We start from the raw sequence: 24979 nt of genomic DNA, 5'->3' as shown, positions 1-24979 counted from the left end.
CTTTGTTCTATCTGTACCTTCTCTTCCACAGAAGCTGGGAAGCTAAAACCTACATTTCCCAGACTCCCTTGCAGCTAGGGTTCTGGATGCAACTTAGGTTGAACCAGTCAGAAGCATTTGCATGAGACTTTGATTCAGAGCTGTGTTATAGAAGAATGACAAGGCTTAAGGCATTGTTTTGCTGGTGCAGAATGTGGCAGAGGTGGCATGGCTCTTGGAAACTGCAGTGGTGGCAGCACCTTCCTGATGATATCAGAGGCAGAAGTGTTCACAGTGACCTCACTTCACAAGGCAGATGGGGGAGGTGTTCCTGGAAGCTCAGCCTAGGGTCTTTCTTCAACTTTCCGAAAGATTCTGAGCTAGCGGTACCTTTAATAAATCCCCTTCTGCTTTAACTAGCTAAAGTGGATTCTTTTATCTGCAGCTAGGAACAAGGGTCACCCTGGGGCCCCCCAAAAACCCCACGAGCTTGGCTCTAACTCATGTCGTTTTCCAGTCACACAACAGTGAGTGAGGTCTGGTGTCTTATCACAGAGATCATCTTTTGCAACCAGAATTTAAGCCCTTTGGAATCCACTGGGTCATCTGAAGCCATGACCTCAGGCTGCAACCAAGAAAAGCTCCAGATTCAAATGCTGCCAGAGAGAATTAGGAGAAGCCTTATCCTAGAGTTCTCAGGGAGTGGGGAGACTAGCAGACACACCTCAGATGTGCCTCTAAACCAGCTGTGTGACTTTGGGTAAATCACTTCCCCTCTCTGGGCCCCTTCTGTCTCCTCCTTGAAACAATCTGTTTGAACTAGGTGACATCTAAAGGCCCACCCAGCACTAAAATACAATCCCAAGGTTCCCTCAGGGCTTCCCACTGACTACCCAAGCCAGAAGGACACCATGAATTAATGATCCACAGCAAACAGAAGGAAGAAACTCTCAAAGGAAGTTAAAACCAAGCATCACCTCCCTTCGATCAGCCAGCCCTCCACTGCCTCTGCAAGGCTGTCCCTGCCTTACCTCCGCCAGCCTCCACTCGGTCTGCCTTTCTCCTGAATCCCCAGCATCCCTCATATACCCTACTAGGCAGGACAGCGATTCCAGATGGCCCTGTGCTGTGTGTTTGGTGGCCATCAGGTAGAGAGGCTTCCAGAACTGGGTTGACATCCCTTCTCTGCCCCTCATTAGCCACCTTAGGCCCATGATTTTTCTGAGCTTTAGTTTCCTCATCTGTAAAATCAGCATTAAAAATGTAGTCTGTGTGAGACAGGGCTGAGACAGGATATTGATGAGAATTTCAGGGAAAGCACTAGCCCAGTGCCTGGCACACAGGAAGTGCCCAAGAAACGTTAATTCCCTTTTTTCCCCTTTCTCCTGTCATCAAAGGGCAAGAGCTGCCAGCAGATGCCCAGGGAGTCAGAGACTTGCCTACGGTCCCTCAGCTGGTTGCTGGCAGAGCTGAGTCAGCGATGAATAACTCAGGAAGTTTCTCCACCATCTGGATCGGCTGGCATCCTCCTTCTGCTACTATTAGTAAACCCCTCCCCTGCCACAATGTGATAAAGCCCACGCTGAGTTCTGCTCGGATGTGGGGATGTCCTTGATCACGTATCTCTGCTGCAGCTCCGTGGATTAACTGTGTGTTTCTGACGTTTTGACATCTGGGGCCTTGCAGACCCTGGAGAGACTGCCCCTCCCAGGGCTGGCCCATTCCAGAGATGGTAAATGACTCACTGGCCTGCGAGCACACCCTTCATATGCAAACCAACCAATCCAGAGCTTACATTCCACCACCACCACCTCCTCGCACACTCAGGGCCACTCTCCCCATCCCTAATCACCCTAGGGCCAAGTGCAAGAAAACTAGGGTCAGTTCCCATGCCCCAGAGTCCACTGAAATTATTCAAACGAGCCCCACCTAAGCCTGTTCACCTGCCACACCCATTCCTTCCACAGAAACCACGTAAAGGCTCTTGCCCACCTTTCTCCTTTGCTCCCTCCACCTCCTGACCAACTCTGGTGCTTCCCCATGTGGCCCTAAAGAACACGGTGTGCCTCCTGTTTCTAGGGATCTGGGAGCATGAAAAGTCCTTCCTTCATGACAGGCATTTCCACGTCTGTGTGCCTTACTATACCTGATTATAAGAAATCCCAGGCACCCTGAAAACACTCCACATGGTACTTCAGTCAAGTCATCAAAACTGCTCCATGCCTGGGTCGAAAGCTTCAGTTTTCCCATCTGAAAACGGAGCTCGTAGCCCTTGCTTCCTTCTCCCTTCCTACTTGGGCTTTGCTTTTTTGGGCTGTACTCTCCATGTAGGTCTCTAGAGATGACTGACTTGAGGAAATAAGATTGCAAGAAGCACTGCCACACTGGGTCACCTCTAGATTCTGCTTCTGACAGGATGCCCAAGGACCGCAGCCTAGAAGAAGCCATGGAAATCCCTGCGTGGTCTGGATATAGACCATTATGCAGACATCAAAAATGATGCTTAAGTTTTTGGGCGTAATGACATGGGAAAATGCTCACAAGATAATGTTGAGCGGAAAATGCAAGTGACAAAACTGATGCCCCCCAAAATTATATATACGTACATGGATGCACGGAAAATGAGAAAGACTGTGATGAAACATTCATAGTGCAATTCTCTGAGTAATGGGATTATGATTTTAAAAACACTTTTCTGTATTTTTATAAGTTTTCTGTGATAGAGTCATGATTCCTTTACTATTGGAAATCACTAATAAATGCTCTTTTATTTTAAGTCACAGATCTCTCTCTAAATAGCTCAAGCTTCCCTTTAACCTGCTAGAAGATTGCCAGAAGCAATTTCTCCAACCTCCTTAATTCTGTGAGCTTTTCAAGGTGAGTTAGCCACTGTCTCTTCTTTCAATTCTGGAAAGATTATCTCTACCCAGCTCAAAGGGGAAGGGACCTTGGCTTCACGTTCAGGCATCTCACAGGTATAAATAGTTTCAGCTGGTCAGATCAGAAGCCCGGCTCATCTCAGATGCCACTTGACTTCCGGCAGCGGGGTCTGATGCTGGCGCCAGGCTGCACCCATCCTGCCTGCTGTCTCTGTGCCGTCAGGGACTGTGGAGGGCAGGGCGGGGCAGTCCTGGCAGCCTGATCAGCAGGTAACGGCCTCCACTAAGTGAAAAGACAAACACAGAAGTGACCGCGATGGTCCTGAACATCAGTTCCCCTCCTCCCACCCAGACTTGGGCTCTAGCTCTGCAGGCTGAGGAGACTACGTTTCAGGATGCCCGGGGGCTGGTGTGCTGAGAGTCAGGCTCTGTCATTCCTACCAGGCTTTCCCCACGAGCCTGCCCCACAGAGGCCTCCCCTGTTGTCCTGAAGACCCCATGGTCTTCCTTGGGGGGCACAGCACTTTGAGCCCGGGGCAGCCACTGGCTGGTACCAGATGAAACCCATGCACTCAGCTTTCTATCTAACAGGCCCCTTCCTCCCTAGGCGCTGATGGTGTTCAAGAGAACAGAAGCCTAGGGAGGTCCCTGTATCACGCCGGAGCATGCCTGTTAGGGCCTCACCAGCCCCCAGAAGCAGGGAGTTGCCCCAGCTCAGCCTGGGCTCCTGTCAAGCCTGGGGCAGAGAACCACAGAGTGGCTTATTTATTCCACACTGGGAAGGAACCCAGTGTGGCTATGGCACCTCTGTGCAAATTAGGAAGAAGCACCTTTTCTCCAGATGAATTAAGCCACATCGAGGTACATGGCTTATCAAGTGAGAGTGAGCTGGATTTCAGCCCCTCTTGACCCCTTGGCTGGGTATCTTTGGTCAGTGCCCACCCTAGACATCCATATATGGCAGCCTGATACTAGACTTTTTAACTTTGTCTTGCTTAAGCCTCTCAACAGCCCTATGAGGCAGGCATTATGTCCCTGTTTTATACCTGAGACAGATGGCAAGAAGTAAAGTAACTTGTCCAAAGTCACTCAGCTAGTAGATGCTGGCCCCGGAAAGGGAACCTCAGGCTGGTACGAGCCCGGAACCCATGTTCTTAGTCACTTCAGCACACTCCCTCTCCCTGACTCTGACAAGCCTTGGTCATGGGGGGCAGGAGGGCGAGCGCTTCTCACTGAGCAGCCCCTCCCCCATCCAAGGCCGCCAGCCCTTCAGTGAGCTCAGCGCTATTTCTAGAGCCAGAACAGCTGCCACCTCGAGACAGCACACTATGAGAGCAAAGGCACAGGAATCAGAGTCTGAAAACCGCGGCCTGACAATTCAAACGACTGGAGTGTCTTCCCAAAGAGGTGCGGAGACAGGCAGGAGGGGCTCGGTGGCAAACAACAGCAGGTCACAGCCATTGGGGGGACATACTGCCCCTCCCCGGTGGCCGAGAGATCTGGCTCGGACCCCTGCCTGGACCACAGCCCTCTCTGGGCCACGGTCTCCTCATCTGTCCCCAGGAATCCTCAGAGCTGTTTGGAGATATCACAACTGAAAGCTAAAAAGCCTGACGTTCTCAGTGCCTCCCTTGATAGTCTCGTGATTGATCTGCTCCCAGCGTAGACATCACTGGAGTGTCATGGGGTGGGGGTTGGGGGGTCAGGGGCAAACCCTAATGCGAGATCCACTCCTCCTTCCCCTACAGCAGTTCTGCATGGCCCCGGATGCAGTGTCCCGACATTCCCTGCAAGAGGACACATGTGGTGGCCTTATTTCTGGGCCAGACCAGGGAGCCCTGCCAAGCTCCCCTTGTAAAATTCAGTTCAACAGCCTGGAATGCCTCCAGGTGTCTGAGCACCGGTCAGTCTTCCACACTCGTGTCGTCCCTACTGCTCCTGGGGGGAGTGCCACCCCCCCCAGGTGCCCACGCCAAGAGCTGCATCCTAGTAGCTTCCTCCTGCTTCATCTCCTACCCAATCTTGCTACTTCCAATTCCTTAGGAGGACTCCCCTCCATCCTTGTGCCAGGGATGTGTGTCGGTCTTCTTTTCCAATTCGCTCTTCTTAGCCTCTGTCTGGAATACTCTTCCTGGCTGAGTCTTCCTAGTTACTACCTGCTCATTCATCAGAGGTGAGCCCAAGGGCCAGCTTCCTTTGGCAGCCATCCCTGCCCTCCTTCCTCCACGCCCACAGCCCCGGGGAACACCTCCAGCCCAGTCCTGTGACACTGGATCACGCGCAACTCCTCCACTGCCTCGCTGTGCCCTCAACGCAGGGCTGTTTTCCTCTTTCATTCACCACAGATTTACTGATCCACTACTCTGTGCCAGGTACAGTTTTAGGCCAGGATACAGTGATGACCAAGCCAGACAAAATCTCCACCCTCATGGCCTTCCACGAGAGGAGACAAATAAAATATTAATTCAACAGAGTGCCAAGTAGCAATGAGCTCTGTAAAAGGTAAGGCAGGACAGGGGATGGAGGGTGCCTGGAAGAGTGGTGGAGGGGTCAAGGAAGACCTCTGTGAACAGAAGGCATGAATAGAGGGATGGAGCCCTCTACAGATGTGCAGGAAGAACATTCTACAGAGGGAACCGTGAATAAATGCAAATGTTCTGAGGAAAGAAAAAGCCTATGAGCTGCAGGGACAGCAGCCAATGGGCCCGGGGGGGGGGGGGGGGGGGGTTGGTGGGAAGTGAGAGGATCGAGGTCAGAGAGGTGAGCAGTGCCAGGTCAAGCTGGCCTGTGGGCCACCCAATACAGCAGAGCATTGAAGCAGGGGAATAACAGCATCTGATTTAAAAGTTCCCTCTGGCTGCTGTAGGGAGAACGGCTTGTAAAGAGGGAGAGAAACACGGACACAGGAGACTATCACCATGTGAAAAGATGGTGGATTGTACCACATGGGAGCAAAGGAGGTGGGGAGGAGACAGACCCAGGAAATAGGTTAGGGCTAGAAGCAGCAGGACATGCTGATGCTAGGATTTAGAAAGTGAAAGAGAAAGAGAGAAATCAATGGTAACTCCTAGGATTTGGGCTTGGACAACTAGTTGGATCATGGAGCGTTTAAGGAGGTGAGAATGAAGGAGACGAACAGGTTTGGGTGTAAATCGGAGGTTCTTAGGCCATGGTAAGCTTGCAATGACTTTCGACATCCAAGAGGCGAGAACAGGTAGGCAGTTAGATACACACATGAAGCCCAGTGCAGAGGTCCAGGCTAGAGATACACATTCCAGTCAAGGGAGAAAGGACTCGAGGAGGTCCCCAGGAGAGACAGCACACAGAGGAGAGAAGAGGGCAGAGGACGAGCCTGTGGTCAGCTCTGACATTCAGATGGTGGCAGGGGAGAAGGAGTCAGCAGAGGAAGGTCTGTGGCTGGGAGGAAAACCCAGAGAGCCCCATGACGCAGACGCCGAGAGCAGAGACGGTTTCCAGGACAGAGGGTCAGCACTGTCCAAGGTCAAGGAGGTCAAGGAAGAGGAGGATGGAGATGGCCACACTGATCTAGCAACTAGGAGGTCTTCGGTGATCTTGACAAGAGCAGAGTCAAGGAGTGGGAAGGCAGAAGCCCCACTGGCATGGGTTGAGGCGAGACCAGAAGTGGGAGATGCTGGAGACGGTGACTGTGGAAATCTCAACGTGAAGGAGTGCTGAGTGAGCACAGTGGACTGAATGTCTGTGTCCCCCCCAGATTCACGTGCTGAAATCCTAACCCCCAATGTGACAGCATCTGGAGGGGGCGCCTTCAGGAAGTGATTAGATCATGAGCGTGGAGTCCTCATGAATGGGATTAGTGCCTTTATGAAAAGGACCCCAGAGAGCTTCCTCACCTTCCTTCCACCATGTGAGGACACAGCAAGACAATGACAGTCTGCAACTGGAAGCGGGCTGTCACCACAACTATGCTGGCACCCTGATCTCGGACTTGCAGCCTCCAGAACTGTGAGAAATAGCCTGTTGTTTGTAAGCCTCTGGGTCTGTGGTACTTTGTTACAGCATCTGCACCATCTGAGGCAGCGAGCGTATAAAGACTCGGTCCTGGGTGGCGGGGAGAGAAGAGGATTCCTTGACACGTGAGGAACAGCTGGAGGAAGGAGGAACAGACTTAAGTGTTCTGTGAGGCTCCAAAAGGCAAACCTGGGAGCCCCAGTTGAGTGTGAGGGAGGGAAGGTTTATACACGGCCCAAGGAGGCCCTTGTTGGGGAGGAGGTCTCTTTACGAGGCTCGGTGAGCCCCATAGTCCACTGCCCCAGCACAGTCTTCACAGCCATCCAGGAAGGAGGTGTGGGCTGTGCATGGCTACAAGGAATGGAAATTGGGGGCAGCCTCAGGTGCCTTATCTGCTGGGTGTCCCCTAAACTGCTTATCAGGTGGATGCTTGGTCCTCCCAGCCTGACTCCAGGCCCCTTTTCTTTCCATCCTCCATTTCTTTTCCATCTGGGGAGCTGACCTGGGGTGAGGAAAGGGTGAGGCCCTGACAGGTGCCAATGATCGTCTGATCTGCAAACGAGGCCCGGAGAGGGAATGCCTCCTACCCAGGAGGTCCACTCCAGGACCCCATCAGTGACTGAACAAGGTGGGGGTTCTACAGATGAGGAAACTGAGGCACAGAAAGGTTCATGTAAGTGGTTATTTGCCCAGGAGACTCAATTCAGACCCAACTAAGGGCCTCAAAGCTCAGGGACCAGGGGAGTTCGGGGACCGATGCCATCTGAGGAATCTGAGGGCATCAACAACCCCGCCCACGGACAGCCTCCTCCGTCTGTCCGAGAGGGCCACGTCAGATGCGTGGGAGGAGAGGCGGAAGCCATGCCATCTTTGTTTTGTTTTTCCAGCACCCGGTCCAGAACAGTCTGCCAAACCTGACTCTCCAAATTCTTCCCAGCTGGAAGGAGCCCAAGAGCTTCATCCCCTTTTTTTTTTGTCCTTTTCTGCAGGAGTGAACAGTGACCAGAAGGTTTATGCTAAGCCAGCCCACACACACAAGGCAGGCGTGCAGACCCACTGCCACCCCGGCCCTCAGCAGCTGTCACCACGCCTCAATGTCCACCATGGCAAAGTCTGTCCCTTGGGGTTACCTTGCCCCCGGGCTCCTCTTGGAAATGCAGAATCCCCAGGAGCAGGCGGAAGGAAGATTTTCTCAGGGATCACAATCAGGAAGGCCCTAAACACTGGGGCTGAGGGGGGGACACAGAAGATAAAAAGTGGGCAAGAGATAGGAGAGGGGGAGAGAAGAGACCATCTTGCCTAGAATATGCACCTAATTACCTACTTAAATCAATATGGCCATGTTATTATGGCCTCACAGCCAGGAGCAGAGGTCAGGAATAGATGGCATGAGAGGACGTGGGAGGGGAAGCTGAGGACACCCAACCTAACCCTGGATGATCTGTCCACAGCCCAGCAGGAATCCTTCTGGCCAGCACGGCCCATTCGTGCTGGGACTCCAGAATCACACTGAATGAGGTGTGTTCCAGCTCCACCCCTCACCAGCTGGAAGTGGTGACTCAGTGTCCTTGTCTGTATAATGGGGGCAACGACAGCAGCCACCTCCAAGGCTTGAGGGTGAGGATTAAATGCAGCAATACACGTCAGGTGCCCAGCAGAGTGCCTGGCACACAGTCAGCCCCCAAGAGCGCTCAGCCATGGGCATCGCGCATCGAGATCCCAGCCAAGTCTCACCCCTCCACGGAAGCGCCTCTGACTCCTACACTGAGCTCTGCAAGCACTCGCCATCTGTATCACACGATTTATTACCTAATTATACACTGTCTTGAAACAATTAGGGAACAATTCAATACAGCATAATAAAGTGCTAAATTGAATTCAGTCAAGTTCCTTCCAGCTCTGCACTATGACGATTCCAAACCCCATCTTGCACAGTGCACGCTAGACGCACACACAGATCTCAGCCAGAGAGAAGGGCTCTGGCCCAGGCCCTCCACGCTCACTCAGCTCACTCTTCTGTGCAGCCAAGAAGCTCCTGTGTCATCAGCGAGGGGCTTGCTCTTTCTCCTGTGGCTGCTGCCACCCTCCCACCCGGGAAGTCCCCTGCACCCCAACCTGGAGCCCAGCAGCACAGGGAGAAAGCCGTCCCAGGAACAAGTAGTTCAGGTGGGTGGCAGCCTGGGCCAGCTCTGCTCTAGATAGCTGAGTGTCTTTGCACACCGCCTCTTGCCATCCCATCCCAGACTGGGAGGGCCAAGGCTGTGCAGAGCCTCAGACACGGGGCCAATGAGGTCAGCCAGCCAGGCCACCTGTGGGCTGTGTCTGAAGCTAGAGGGTCTGGAGGACCCTGAAGATGCATGCACGGGTGGTCCAGCCCAGGGCTTGAGATTTGAGGAATACCTGAGCAAACCACAGAAAGGTTTATGTGCACTTGCTGGAGAGTTCTCTGTGTGTAAAGACAGAAAGAGCCTTTGGCCAGACACTTCCTACAGAACAGAGAGTTAAAGGGGCTATCAGGGAAAGCTTCAAGGAGGAGGTGGGGTGGGAGGTGGATACTGGCAGGAGGACAAGGACTTGGACGCGGAGCAGGATCAGGCTGGCAGAAGCTGAGTGAAGCCCTTCGTGCTGTGGCTGCGGGCCAGGCTGAGGGTCGGTGCCTGGGGACTCCTGCCTCAGCTGCCCTCAGCCCCTGTGACCGGGGGGCCTTTCCCTGGGACGTCGTGAGGCCGTGAACGCAGCACTGCCCACCCGCAGGATCAAGACCACCAGGGGTGGTGCTGACCCCCACAGCCCCACTGCCCCACTGTGGTCACTGGGTGGGCAGGTGGCTGGGCCAGGCCAGAGGGGTCGAGCACTGAGCTGGCCACAGAGGACAAGTGTTCTCCCTCCCTCTCCTCCCCATCTACCCTGCCCAGAACTGCGAGGCTCTGTGGGGAGGGTTTGCAGTCAGTCGGTTATTACAGAAGTACATAATCTGCCTCCACTGCCTTCTCTCTACTTATCCACCCCCTCCCCGCTCTTCAGTCTCCCTTTTCCCACTCTTCTACCCAGAACTCTCAGACCACCCTGCTACCTGCTCTTCTCAAGAGAGAATTCTGTGATCATTCCAAACTGTGAACGAGTTTATGATTCCAAAGTGTTTCCCTTTTCTGGGGATCAATTTCCAAGGACAGTGCCAAGAGAGGACAAGGTTTAATCCAAAGGAATAAATCTCTAAGGGGGAATTCAGGGACACTGACCTTTGCTTTCTTACCAATAGCCTTTACTGTGTCCCTGCTTAATTCATTCTTTTATTCAGTTAACATTTACTGAGCACCTACTTCGTGCCACACTACTACCACTTCCTGCTTGTTCAAAGCACCCACTTAAGTAGAAGCTGATTTAAAATTATTCCTATCTACTCATTAAAGCAGTTCCCTTGAGGATGCTTATTGGACAACATTTTTAGACCTAGACTTGAAATTAACAAAGCTATATGTCCATGTATATTTTATAACACACACACTTTCCAACTTGGCCTGGACTTCCCCCAGCTCACATCCAACGAGAAGACCTGACCACAGCCTTTATGAGCACGATCTGGCCCGGGTTTCCTTTGCGGTCCTGTTTGGAGTTTTCCAGACCTATCATTTGGACCTGCTCCTTCTCCTTGTGGCTCCGGGTTGAGTAGACAATTTGAGTCATTTGCTTTTATTGCCCCTCTTTATCCTCTGGTTATATATGGCACCTCCTGATTTCCCTTCCAATGCTGTTAACAATAAATGATAACAGGTTGTACCACACTCCAACACACCCCACAACTATAGATAGAAAACATGCCCCACGCTGAATCATCCAGCAGGTGAGCAACACCCCGAAGCTCGTCACGTATTCCAGGCACAGAGAGGCGTCCACTGGGATGGTGACTTTCACTCTGCAGAGCACTTTCCGTGGCATCCTTGTTACACCCTCCCCCAACTCCTGTAAATCTGCTGCCAGGAGCTGTCCTACCTAAAGAAGGCTGAGGTGAAAAATCTCCAACATACGGATCAGTTATAACTATATTAACCATTATTTCCCACATGTGGGAACTACACACATTGTGGTTCCTCACGTATATGGGTACTTTTGGGGCCAACCAGAAATTGGGATCTAAAATTGGAATTGTCCCAGAAAAACTTGAGATGTGTGGTCATCACCTTTTTTTCTGGGACTAAGGGAGTTCTTGGTCAAATGGCAGCTCCCCAGAAGGAAATCAACTCAGCTGGTGATGGCGTTGAACAAAGGCTGCCTTAATTCCAAACCAAACTGACAGAGGCCAGCAGTGTCTCTGCCCACGACGGACCCCTGCTGACCTGTCGGGGGAAGGGGAGGCTGGCCCGAGTCACTGAGAGAGGGAGAGAGGAAGGGAAAATAAAGGGAAGGGAGACAAGAGAGGGAGGACGAGGGAGGGAAGTGGAGGAGAGAGGCCAGAACTGGGGACAGAGAAAGAAAAGTAGACCAAGAAAGGGTGGCAGGAAGAAAGGGAGAGAAGAGGTGGGGCGAGAGAGGCAGAGAAATTAGAGACAAAATTGTGGAAAGAGAGAGGAAAGAGAAAAGCTGCTGGCAGTAGAAACAGTTAGAAATGGAACTTGTGCAGTGGTCTCAGGCCAGGGTTGCCTGCCCAGAAATGGCCTCCCAGGGGCCTGTCCCGTCTTGCTTAGTTGATTAGCATTTCCTGGCCAAAACCTCTCAGTTACCTAGAACACCCCCCATCTGGGTGGGCGGGTCACTTGGCAAAAGGGCCAACATAGGAGGCTCAACATATGGAACAGACAGATTGGACTCCACACTCTCCCTGGGTGACACCCCAGGGGCCACACGGCTGGCCAGGGTTTCCACCGCACATAGATGGAAAGAACTATGCTTTTAAAAGGCCAGAATAAGACCCTGACCCCTGAGGCCTCACCCCACACTCCAAGGCCTGTCTGGGTTTCTGACATGGGAGCCACATCTTTTCTTTTTCAAAGCATTGAACAAAATCACACGTATTGGTGGACCCTGAAAAACACGTTTACTTCTCCTCTGTGGGATCAATTTAATGTTTTGGTGTCAAAACTAACAGCAATGAAAACTTGGGCCTCTTTCCCAAGGAAATAGATCTGAGAGTTAGCTCATATTTAGAAAAGCAAAAATTAAGGAACCAGTTTTTGGAACCCATCTGGCCACACCCAGCTCCAAGCAGACAGAACATTCTGCCTTGCCCCAAAAGTCCCCCACAATGCCCTCCCAGCAATGACTGTCCTTGTCTGAGAATAGTCCATTTTCGTTCATTCAACAAATATTTACTGAACTCCTACTCCTGAACATATAAAGTGTCCTTAATTACTGATTTTAGCTCCAAACACTATAGCAGACCAAGAAGAAACAACCACATGATTGTACGAAAGTCAAATCTCTTGGAAACGGTTCTTCCCAGCCAAAGTAAGCCTTGCCTGTGGGCAGAGTAGGAGCTGCCTGAGCAGTGGGATTGCAGAGGAGCAGGGAGCCCACGCCCAACACCCGCCCCCATGCCACCCGCCTCCGATGCCACCCACCCCCCGATGCTACCGCCCCCCCACACCTACACACACTTGCGGGCTGAGATCCGAAATCCCTACAGTAGGAATGGAGCTAATGCCCTACCTCAAATGGAGGCTTGAGACCCAGACTCCCCGCCTCCCTCAACCCCCACCCCCCACAGAGAGGGGTCAGTGAGTCCCTACTTTGTTGTGGCTGGGTCCCATCCCTCACCTCTCATGTCAAAGGAGATAAGTGGGATCCCAAAATGCAGTGAGTTCTGAGCCACTATGTGGAGCCTGCTTCTTCCCTGAGGGCAGCTCTGGGAGTGAGCCACAGGGCAAGGGCTGCAGGGTCACCCCAGGATGGGCTTCCTCCCTCCCTGGTCATTCGCCGGGGTCTGTACCTGGAGCTGCTGGAGTCACTGCCGCTCTGCACTCCTGGGTCGTCCGTGACATTAAAGAGCCCCGTCCAATTGGCCAGCTGGTCGCCACTCTGCCAACCAAACTGGAGGCCTCTGGCAAGAGAACGAGGCAGTCGGTACTCAACGCTCACGTGCTAGGTTCAGTCCGTCACCAGAGAGCCACGTTCTATCGTTGTGCCAAGTGACACATCCACCTCGATCACGCATTTAGTGCAGACGAAGGTGACATACAACCATGAGGATGAAGGTAATAAACCGGGCCCTTTACAACGTTCTCTGCTCATCCACATCCACCCCCTCATTTTGCTTTTCCCGCAGGCTGAGGTCATACTTGTACACCCAGGGAAACTGAGGCTTGGTGAGATCCAGGTCTTCTACCTCCTATGTGGCACATCCCTCAGTTCCTGCCTTAAAGACTCAGACAGACGAGTCATCGCCCGGCGGCACTTTGCGGTCCTCAGAGGCCCAGACACATGCAAAGCTTTGAAGGAAATCTAGTTTTCCCACACGTAAGGACCCTCCTCCTGGTTTAAGATGATGGACTCAACACACGTGGTTATGTCCGCTCCCTCCCCAAACTGACTGAAATGACAGCAAAGGAATAAGGGCAGAGCACGGGGAGGAAGAATAGGAGGGGGCTGGCGACAACATTCTGGAAGATGAAAAGCAGATGGGTAATTGCCTTAGACCAGAGAGAGTAGAATCCTGTCTACCTGTAAGAAGCAAATCTATTTGCCAGGTGCAGCTCAGGAAAGGTCAGGAATGGCGGGTACCTGGGACCACGGAAGGCAGGAGCACAAAATGGAGCTAGAAGCAGGAGGATTGTTCTAGGTTTGTATAAGGAGCAGTTTGACAGGCCCCCAACACACACACACCCAGGTCCCCATCCTTAAGGCCAAGCATTCTGGGCACTGCCCCCCACCACCGCCCAGCCCACAGATGTTAGGAGGTTCGCTCTCTGGGGTGTTGACCCAAAGAAGGTCTGCACGGTTGTCCTCATATATACAGAGACACTAAACTGAAAACAGCCGAGTTGACCTGAAAGTCAGCTTCCTGGGTGCACATGGCTTCAGAATGCTGGTCCCACCCATCGTGCCCTGCGGGATTGGCTAGGGAAGGGTTTCATTGGGGGCCGGATCACTGTTTGTTGTGGGGCTGTCCCGCGCACTGCGGGATGTGGAGCAGCATCCCGGGCCTCTACCTTCAAGATGCCAGTAGCACGTCATCTCCCACCCTCCCGCTGTGATGATCAAAAAAGGCTCCAAACACTGCCAGGTGTCCCCTGGGCAGCAAAATCTCCCCACTTAGGGTGGAAGCACTGTTGTTAGACAATGCCCATTGCACAGAGCTCCAAGGAACCTTCTAGAGACTGGCTTACCCTTAAATATGAATGAGCCGTTAAAGACCCCTGACATGTAAGAAAAGCTTTAACTTGAAAGGCAGAGAATAAAACAAACGGGATAAAAAGGAACTCAGGGGAAAAGAGACAGATGAAAGGAAAAAAAAATTTTAATAAAACCCTCATAATAAATAGCCTCTAAGCTAAGGGAACGGGACAGCGATGGTTGTCTGGCCCACCCATATCTGCCACAAAGGAGCTGAGGGACCTTCGGCAAGTTTCCACAACTCTCTGTTCCCATCTTTCAAGTGAGGAGAACTGGCCCATGTCTCGAGAGTCCTTGACTGAGAGGATCATGAGCTGAGCTGGCTCCTCGATGCCCACCCACCTCCCGCCTGGGAAGTCCAGATCACCTCCCAGGCCTGTGAGCCTGAGTTCCAGCCAGACTGGGCTGAGGAGGCCCCTTAGGGCCCATCTAGCCGAAGGCTGCTCACATGAGGTGCTTGATCGATGCTTTGCTGAGTGACCCTGATTCTCTTCTCACACTCTCCAGGCTCCACGGCAGAGGGGAGCTGGCCCAGGAGAGGAAGAGGCACAACTCACAGGACAGAGCCTGAAGCCAGAGCCAAATGTGTCCATTTCTTAGTCCATTCAGAAAACAGCAAGGCCCTTGCTTCCTCCTCCCTTTTTGTCCCATAGTCCTACGCTTTTTCCACAAAAAAAAAAAAAAAAGACTTTTCCATTATCCAATATTTTTAATATTATTAGAGCTGCTGCCTTTGCTGTAGATCATTTAGCGATGAAGTTTTTATATAACACAAATCATGGACTATAGTAAAATGAAGGGGCTTGCCTAAAGAATCTCTGAGATCCTCTCCCATTTTGATTAAAGATCCAAAGTCACAGATTTCTAACATGGGACTTGTGGCACTGGAAGAGGCCAATAGAGATGATTTTACAGGGGTGCAGGGTGGTGGCTGCGTCTGGAGCTCTCCATTCACAGTGTGTGGGTAACTGCACCACCTGCCATTGCATATGGTGGGCCTGGGGACAGGCGTCAGCAAGTGCCCACTCAGATGTGGGAATCACCAGGCAGGTTGAGCCAAAGAGGCTGAATCTGTGGGTGTGGGGCACTGGGCACTGTGGATGCTTGGGTTTCCTCAAGAGCCAGAGCCCAGGACTCCAGGCACAGAGTGGGGCTCAGCGTGCAGCCCAGATCACCAGAGGACTGGCCAGGGGCCTCAGGATGAAATGGCATCTGCCTCCCATCCTCACAAGCCCCCTCCGAGGAAGGTCATGTGTCAGGCGGTGGCCTCCTCGGGCTCTGCCGGGGAGACTGAAGCCGCTGTCATTCCTACATTCTTCAGGTCAGTAGAGGACAGGAGGGCAGCCACCTCCTAGCTGTTTCCAGATCTTCATGCATTCCCTGCCCAGCCAGCCTGAACAGGGCCATCAGAGGGAGCTTCCTAAGAAGCATGCCAGTAACATCCCTCCTCTGCTTCAGAACCTTCCAAGAATCCCCAATGCCAAAGGACAAGGTTCCAAACCCTCAGCTCAGAGGCCCTTCCAGCAGCTGCCTGCAGCTCTGCCAGCACCCCAATGCAAACATCTGCTCCGTGAGCCACTGTGGAATTTCGACTCTCCCACCTTAGCTCTTAGCATTCCCACTCCCCTCACCCCATGCCCCCACTCACCTAAATCCCACCCAACCTTAAAGGCCAGCTAAAGGTCCTTCTCTCCCCTGAGCCCCCTGGGCCCGCTGCCTCGGAACCAAGTTAGAACTCTTCTCATAACTGCTCTGGCACAGCTCATTCTGCCCTGAGTCCCTGGTCTCCTTTGCCTACCTCTCTGTGAGTGTGTCATCCCTACCCACTTATAGTGCTCTCTAGAGAAGCAGCATATCTAAACCTGAGACAAAATTGCCTCACCCAACGTCCTTTAAGCAAGTGGAGTGAGGAAAAGGGGCTGACTCGGGTGCCTTTAGGTTCCAGAACTCTGGGATCCCCCCCTCCCCAGGGTCCCCCTTGAGGAAAATTAGAGCAGGAGGTTTTTGCTGTCCCAGGAAAGAGGCAGAAACAGGAGACAGGGCAGCTGGGCACACCCTGCAGATTGCTCACTGGGTCAAACCCTCCTGGGATGGGAGAACGGGTTGTGGACACAGAGCTATTCCCAAACTCTCACCCCAAGAGATGAGTTTCAGGATACAGAATTCTAGGAATGTTAGTAATGGGCACAGGGCAGGGAGGCGTGTGACGTGAAGGGCAACAGGGGCCTCTCCCTGCCCCCAAAATATCTTACCCATGATCTGTTACTCATACCTCCCAAAGAACGGCATTCTTTCAACCAACAGTTATACATGGTCTTCTTCAGGGCTAGCGGACTCTGCAGTCCTGAGGGCTCAAGAACTGACAGTCTGTTCATCTAAAATGGCCACTTGTGCCTCAGGGGAGGCGGTGAGCACTGGCCAGGGGGTCTGAAGTGGCCTAGGGTGGGGTGTGAGGAGCCAGAAAAAGCAGAGAGCCGGAGTAGGCCAGGCCGAGGCTGGACTAGGTAGGGCTCCTCTCAGAAACTGCCAGTCCTCACTGAGGAGCCAGTGGTCCCCACTTGCTGAGCAGCCTTTGGGAGATTTCAGGCCGCAGCACCAGTTTGATGAGGGAGAAATTTCTGGATAAGTAGGCGTTCCCAGTGCCTCTCAGTCAGACGCGCCTGCAGCTGCCACGTCCCTTTAACACTGGCCCAAAGGTGGCCACTTTCTCCAGAGCCTTCATAACCACACAGGCGGGTGCCTCCTCCCCAGCAGCACCTGTCTGCAAAGATTCCCCGATAGACAACCCCTCTCCCCAGAGCCTACATTCCACCATTCACTGCGTCACTCCTGGCATGTCACCTCCTGAAGCCTCAGTTTCCTCACCTGTCAAAGGAGAGGAACAACCTTTGACGTAAGGATATAAACAGTGCACAAAAGCAGACCTATAAATGCTAACCAACGTATAAAAGCTTAAATCTAATAATATACAATTTCAAGGCATGTAACTCAATGTTCTCTTCCAAGAAGATAAGGACACAGTCGGCGGACAAGGTGAGCAGTCTTACTTTCCACTTCCACACCCTTTTGTGCTTTTTGAATCTTATACATGCATACACTACCTTTTCAAAAAATAATCATAAGAAAATTTTGGTGTGGGTTTAATCTCACTAGTAACAAAAGACATGCAAATGAAAGTAATGTAATCCTTATTTTTTAACCTATCAAGTTGACAAAATATGTCTAATGCTAATGCCTTGGGCTGGTCATTGGTGTCAAGCGCCTTTCTGGATGAGAATTTGGAACCACTGTGGTGGTACCAAACAATGGGTGGGTATGTGACTCCAAACATCATATCTATGAAGTCATTTTAAATGACATGGGGAAATCATTAACTTAAAGCAAAAAAAAAAAAATTAGAATATATGTGTAAGTTCACTATGATTTTATTTCTTTAAAAAAATGCTTACAGCGGCTGGCCCAGTGGCACAGCAGTTAGGTTCGCACGTTCTGCTTCTCAGTAGCCCGGGGTTCGCCGGTTCGGATCCCGGGTACAGACAAGGCACCACTTGGCACGCCATGCTGTGGTAGGCGTCCCACATATAAAGTAGAGGAAGATGACACGGATGTTGGCTCATGGCCAGGCTTCCTCAGCGAAAAAGAGGAGAACTGGCAGTAGTTAGCTCAGGGCTAATCTTCCTCAAAAAAAAAAATGCTTACAGGAAAACCTGGGAGAAAACACACCCAAAAGCGAATATCTCTCTGAGAGTGGTATAATGAGGGATTTTTTTCCCTGCTTCTTTGTAGTTTTCTGTCCTCTCTAAAGCTTTACACGTATCATTGATGTATACACGTATTACACGCATTAATGAACATGTACTATTTTTACAATCACATAAAAAATAGGAACAATCTAGCCTCAAAGCAACACAACAATAAAATAATCACAGACAACTTTATATACTGTTTGGAGAAGCATTAGCAAGTCCTCAGTATGGACCTACTGATGGACCAAATGATTCTTGAACTTTCTCAAGAAGATACTAGATGCAAAAGCCTCTGGTAACTCTGCAGGCTGCACAAACAGGAGGGATGGCGAGGATGGCAGCTGGTATCAAGACAAAAGGGAAACACGAGGAGGAGAAGAAGGCCAGGGCAGGTTTTCACAGTGAGATCTGAGGGGTGGAGTTGTTCCATAGGTTTTCACACCCTTGTCCCCAGTAACTGCTGCCACCCAAGCACCTCCAGGTGCTACTGACCTGCTGTGTGAGTCACCCAGACTGCAGCCCCCTCTCCTCCCCTAACCCCATGTGGAGGACGGGGACCCTAAGTAGCTGCAGCAGCTGGGCTGAAAGCCCTTCTTGACTCAAGTCTTGACCAAGAACAAAGCCAAACCCACCTCTTTTCCTTGAGTCAACTCCGTCTCAAGCCAGTGGGCCACCAAGAACAGGTGCCCTTACCTTCCCGATAGATCCCACCCTGGCCATGAGAAGCCACTCTCATTCTATGATATTAACCTCTAAAGTCAGGCATGGTCCCATAAGGCCTCTCCTGTCCCTCAACAAGTCATCATCTTCACTCTCCTTGGACCACTTAGACTGTAACACACCCTGGCTAAAACATCCAATAAAAATCCAATTAAAAAAGCATACATTAATACTTTATGTTCCCACAAAGCGCTTCACTTCCTCCAGGGAGCAAAGTCAAGCCTCTGGGGCCCAGAGAATGAGTGGAATGGAGGCAGCAAGAACTGGGGGTGTATGCTCTGCCTGCCAGGGCAGGTGCCCTGAGCTCCAGCCCACTGTCGCCATATGGGAAGGTAGACCCTGTGTTGCTGCTCTGTTCATTTTTCCAAGAGATGCTGGAAATCCAGACTTTTATTTTTAATTTTCTAATTTTTAAGTGCCGCCCATTAATTCAAACTTGAAACCCTGTACAGACCAAATACTCAATGCTGCAGGCTGCATGCAGCCTGGGGACCCCCAGTGGCAGCCCCGACTGAGATCATCTTACTCGATCCTGACCCTAGTCCTATGAGGGAGGCCAAGCAGGGATCATCCATCACAGCGGAGGAAAGTGAGGCACAGAGCGGGAAGCTCCCACTCAGCCAGCTGTTGGCACAGCTAAGCCTGGAACCCAGGAGTCCTGACTCCAGTTCAGTCCTCTTGCCACCAAAGTTATGGATCCCATCTGTCGAGCCAACTGTGCACAGCACATCTTGGGGTGGTCCATCTTGGGGGCTGGGTCAGCAACCCTCAGCCTTTTGCCTCATGCACTATAGACGTGCTCCCCATCGCAAAGGCACCCACAGAGGCAGCCGAAGTGAGAGCAATTCCAGAGCCCAGCCTGTAAACACCTCTTTCCCTCTCAGGCGACATGGCATATAACAGGAATGCAAATGACTGAGCTGCTATTCTTACAAGGATAACCTTGAGTCTGCTCTATTTGAAAAAACATAATAAAAGAAGAAAATCATTCACAAAACATCAGTGCTTAACTCTCCTGGGAGGATGATCTATTGAATTATTCATTTTTATTTCCCTCCCCCATTCCAAGAAGGTAGCTTGGCTTTTTTAGCCTCTTACTGTAGGGCCATGTGGGTTGTGGGGGCAGAAATCTTCGCAGTTCACTGAGGAAATTGTGCTAGGCTATCCTGGAGGAAGCGGGAGCGCCCTGGGGTCTGGGAAGGGATGTGCAAGTGGTGAGACCATGGCTGAGCAGATTCCTCAAGTCCAGGAAGCCCACTGTGGTGGTTTGCGGTTCCTCCTCCATGTCCTCCCTCTAAATGGACAGCAGGGCTGCAGAAAGCTCGCCAGTTGGGGCACCGCGGGAGCTGGACCCAGGGCTCCAGAAGTCTCCAGGGAGCAGGGAGCAGATTGGCTGGGGCGGGGTAGCTGGGGGAGTGCCCCCAACTCCTGTTCTATATAAGCCTCCAGGACCTTCACAGGATCCTGGGCGAGTGGACGGAAGGCAACTCAATTGATAGACTCAATTTCCCACCACCTGGTGGATAAGGTTGATTCTTTTGCTTAATTAAAAGAAAATGAGGAAGTCAGCCATTTCTTTCACACCAAGCTTGTGAAATGAAATGTACAACCACTCGTCATTATTCGTCAGCAAATCACTTGCATTGTACCTCACAGCTGACTGAGGACATCTTTCCTTTATCAATTCATGCTATCTTTATTTTATTAAATATATGCATGCACATCCAATATTTATTTCATTATGTTATTCTATTCTTATCAAACAGCCATGCCAGGCTGCGTGCTGGGCTTCAACAGCGAACAAACCAGGAAAGGCCTTGCCTCAACGACACCTAATTTCTACCAGAAGGAGACAGATACAACAATGAACTCATAGGGACACAATATGCAAAGTGTCAGATGGTCAAAATGCTGTGAGAAAAAATAAAGGGAGGCGAGGGGGATAAGAATTTGGGTGGGTACGGCGTGCTGGTCCACAGAGGGGCTTCTCTCTGACAAGGTGACATCTGAGCAGGACAAGAAGTGGGTGATGAGGGGGCAGGTGGATCCTGGGCAAGAATGATCCAGGGGGGACCAGCACCTGCAGTGGCCCCGAGGCGTGAGTATGATGACTTCTTCTAGGGCTGGCTGGGTGGTCCATGCAGCTGGGGCCGAGTGAGCCAGGGGCAGGTGGCAGGTAATGTGGCATGAGTTCAGAGAAGCAGCGCCACCTCTCTTGGGTCCCTCAAAGCCATCTAGGAGGGAGGTCGGCCCAATGTCATCTTCTGAGGAGCAAAGGACTCAGCTGGGTCGCCTGGGAGTCCCTGAGCTAGGACCTTCCCGGGGTGTCCAGACTGCCCTCCTCCTCCCACAGTCCTCTGCCCTGCCCAGGTCCACATAAGGAGCCAGGGTGGGCGGTTAGGAAAGGCCTCCCAGAGAAGGTGCCCCCTTCCCGCCCAGATCAAAGCAGAAATGCCTGCTAGCTGGGAAGCCCTTTCAGCGGGATTAATGGGCACAACTACCAGGTTCCACGTTCCTCCTTGCCTGCCCTCGTTCCTGACTCACTAGTGACTCCCGTTATTTCCTGTGAAGCGCCAGACGGTAACGTTCCCCGCAGCGGAACCGCAGGGGGAAAGGGAAGTGGGTTCATTCCCCAGGGTTTGCCTGTGGGGCCTTTCATTTGGGGCAACAGAAAAGATGCTGCAGGTGGGAGCATCCCGAGGGAGGAGAGGAGTTTGGGGGGCTCCCCAGTCTAGCCCCCCCATGCTCTCCTCTCTCAGAGGGGAAAAGGGAGCGGGTGGCAGGCACTCAAATGGGTGGGGAAATCTATGGGTGGCAGAGGGTTGGCCCTGTTGAGAGCCCCCAGGCCTGGGACCCAGAGTCCCAGTGAGCAGAGGGAGCCTCCTGGATTCCAAGGCTGTCCACGGTTCTGCGGAGGTCGCTAGCTAAGGAGTGGCTGGGGCAGGACCCAGAGGGGTCCAAGTACTGGCAGTACCAAGGCAAGGGCAGGAGAGGGTGCACACAGGGGCACCCGGCCATCGGAGGGGTCCAGAGAGAAACCAGACAAGCTCTAGGCACAGCTCTGAGACCACCTCACGGCCCCAGCCTCTGCACTGCAGGGGAGCCCGGGGCCCCCAGGCCGACCTCCAAATGGTCCTGCTGCCTAGCCTGGCATTCCAGACCTCCACTGCCTACCCTACCTTACCTCAGCACTAGGCCCAACAAGTGGGGACCTCAGGCCACCCAATAATGTCATGCCTCTTCCAACTACTCTTCATTAAATATTTGGTCAACATTTATATCAAGGAGGGGCTGCCTGCAGGAGCCTGGGGTAGCAGGGGAGCATGAGGGTACACACACTTTCCAGCTCTCCTCTAGCACTCAGGCCCCAAGCAGTGCACCCCAGCAAACAGAATGGGGACCCCTTCCTTCTTGGAGGGCAGTGAGTGATGTGGACATGGGTAGCAGTCCCCCAAAATACTCATCCCAGCATTCATTGCAACCGCTCTCGGTCAAGAGCTCCCACTCATTCTATTCTCTCCAACTTATCACATGTCTCTATTCTGCGTGTGCACGTGTGCCAAGGTTAGTCCCCACACTCTCCCTCAAGCCTTCAGAACCCAGTCCAGCTGAATTTCTCCAACCATTTCATTCCTGCCCTGGCCTTTGAGTGGCTAGTTCCTCTCACTGTTATGGGTTGAACTGTCTCCCCTGCAAAAGTCATATGTTGAAGTCCCAACTCCCAGCATATGTGACAGTGACCTTATTTGGAAATAGGGTCTTTACAGATGTAATTAGCCAAGATGAGGTCATATTGGAGTCGAGTGAGCCCCTAGTCTTATATGACTGATGTCCTTATAAAAAGGGAAAATTTGGGGCCAGCCCAGTAGCATAGTGGTTAAGTTCGTGTGCTGTGCTTTGGTGGCCCAGGGTTCATGGGTTCGGTTCCCAGGCACAGACCTACACACGGCTCATCGAGCCATGCCATGGTGGCATCCCACATACAAAATAAAGGAAGATTGGCACAGATGTTAGGTCAGGGCCAATCTTCCTCAAGCAAAAAGAGGAAGATTTGCAACAGATGTTAGGTCAGGGCCAATCTTCCTCCCCCCAAATAAAAAAAAAATTAGAATAAATATAAAATATATTTTTGAAAAAAAAAAGGGTGGGGGGAATTTGGACACAGACACATACCCAGGGAGAAGATAAAGGCATGTGAAGATGAAGGCAGAGATCTGTAAGGCAAGGAACACCAAAGATGAGGAGCAAACCACCAGCAGCTAGGGCAGAGGCATGGAACAGATTCTCCCTCACAGCCTCAGAAGGAACCAACCCTGCTGACACCTTGATCTTGGACTCCCAGCCTCCAGAACTGTGCAGCAGTAACTTTCTGTCGTTTCAGCCCCCAATCTGTGGTGCTTTGCTAGAGCAGTCCTAGCAAACTGATGCACCTGGAGTTGTCTCTTTAATCCTCTAGGGCAAAATCTTACTTTTCCTTCAAGACTCCACTTAAATCCTCACCCTTGTCCAGTGGTTCCCAAACTTGACTCTGTGGAACCCTGGGGCACCCTTTGAGCCTCTGCAGAGGAAGGAGGAGAAATGGTACAGGGTGGGGTTGAGGGAGAGGGAGCCAAGTGGGGAGGACCAGAGCCTTTACCCTGCTTCAAACGAGTAACCTTCTTTCTCGGTTTAAGACACACCTTTCTATTCAGTCCTAGGCCATAGCGATCTCTCTGTCTCAGCACTCCAGCCCATTGGCACTTAGTGTACTGGAGAGTTTGTAAACTTTTCACGTGTACTGGGTCCCTCTCCTCTGATGGCCCCTTGAGAGCAAAGCTGTTTCATACATCTTGGTAACCAGCGGTAGAGCTGTGCCATCCAACAGAAATATACCAGGAGCTACATACATAATTTACAATGTTCTAGAAGCCATATCATAAAAAAATAAAAACACGTAATAAAATCACACAGAACTAAATACACACAGACACACAAATGAGTGCATGAAAAACTGGGGAAATCTGATTAAGGTTGATGGATTGCATCAATGTTAATTTCCTGGTCGTGATGTTGGACTGCAGTTTTGCAAGATGTTACCACTTGGGGAAAGAGGAGAAGGTATACAGGTTCCCTCTGTATCATTTCTTACAACTGTGTGTGAATCTACATTTCTCAAAATAAAAAGTTTCTGAAGAAGTCAAAACAAACAGGGGAAATTAATTTTAATAATATATTTTTATTTAACCTAATATATCCAAAATATTATCATTTCAAAATGTAAAAACATAATGAGATATGCTATATATATATATATATATATATTTGTATTATGTCTTCGAATCTAGTGTGTATTTTGTACTTACAGACAGCACATCTCAGTTTAGACTAACCACACTTCCAGTGCTCAGGAGCTATAATGGCCAGTGGCTACTACAGTGGACACCACAGATCTAGTGCATAAAGGGCACTCAGTCTATGCTTGCTGGATGAACGAATGAGTGAATGAAGGAGTGAGTGAGTCAATGAATGAACCAATTCATCAACCTGAACCAAGAAGGCAGAATGGCACTTCACTAGCTAGTGGGCCCTGGGTGGGGCCACAGTGTGGACATCAGCTCTGCAGGCACTGGTGTGGGACGGGGACCCAGAGCAGTGAGCTTGCATCAAAAGGACAGCAACATAGCCTGACAGGGAAGAAAGAGAAAACACTTGGAAATCCTTGCCTCCTTTAAGGCTTCTTTTGGAGGTGTGGTTTATTTTCAGGGAAGTTGCAACGGTGATCCTGGGAAACACGGATCCCTGGACCGATCTTGCAGGGGAGTGAGGGGGAGGCTGGGGCTTCGCTTGGTCAGAGACGGCATAGGCAGCGCCAATCAACAGGATCTCAGGCTGGAGTGAGTATGGATGTACTTTATTCTCCCAATAACCCTAGCACCCTCTATGCGTGGCATCCAACTCACATCTCCTGGCTTACCTGCCTCGTTTCCGTACGCCACGATCCAGGGGTTCTGCAGGACCTGTGGCCCCCTCTCAAAGGAGGCTGGCAAAGCCAGGCCCAAGCCATTCTCCTGAAGGGCTGGCCCCTGTGACCCACATCCTCAGAGCTGGGAGAGAGAAGAGCCATCTGGGCCACCCGTTCACATTGCATAAGAATATCTGAGACCAGAGAGGCCACTGGTCTCACAGAGCACTAGGGAATAAAAAGAAATTGAAAAGCCTTCGATGGCTTCCATCACCTGCTCCTCCAGCCTCAACACCCAAGCCTGTCCCCTGGATTCCCCCCAAATCCAGTCTCTGACACCCACTAGTTCTCTGAAGCCCACGTCAGATCACCCCTGGCTACTCACCACGCTGACGGCT

The 24979-nt window shown here is 51.5% G+C and overlaps 1 protein-coding gene across 2 annotated transcripts in view; it reads right to left on the bottom strand.

Annotated features, from left to right (window-relative positions):
* ST8SIA5 (ST8 alpha-N-acetyl-neuraminide alpha-2,8-sialyltransferase 5) overlaps window positions 1-24979 on the bottom strand; it is a 65228-nt gene that overhangs the window by 26999 nt on the left and 13250 nt on the right. Inside the window, exon 2 of one of the 2 annotated variants that reach the window (XM_046672235.1) lies at window positions 12772-12882. The exons of the other annotated variant lie outside the window; for it this stretch is intronic. Within the exon in view, the coding sequence (XP_046528191.1) occupies window positions 12772-12882 (111 nt within the window). The remainder of the gene's footprint in view (window positions 1-12771; window positions 12883-24979) is intronic. 2 annotated transcript variants of the gene reach the window in all.

Source organism: Equus quagga, chromosome 9 (assembly GCF_021613505.1).
Source record: "Equus quagga isolate Etosha38 chromosome 9, UCLA_HA_Equagga_1.0, whole genome shotgun sequence".
NCBI classification, from domain to species: domain Eukaryota; kingdom Metazoa; phylum Chordata; class Mammalia; order Perissodactyla; family Equidae; genus Equus; species Equus quagga.
The sequence above is the reverse complement of the archived record's forward strand: the minus strand, read 5'-3'. Positions and strand labels throughout refer to the sequence as shown.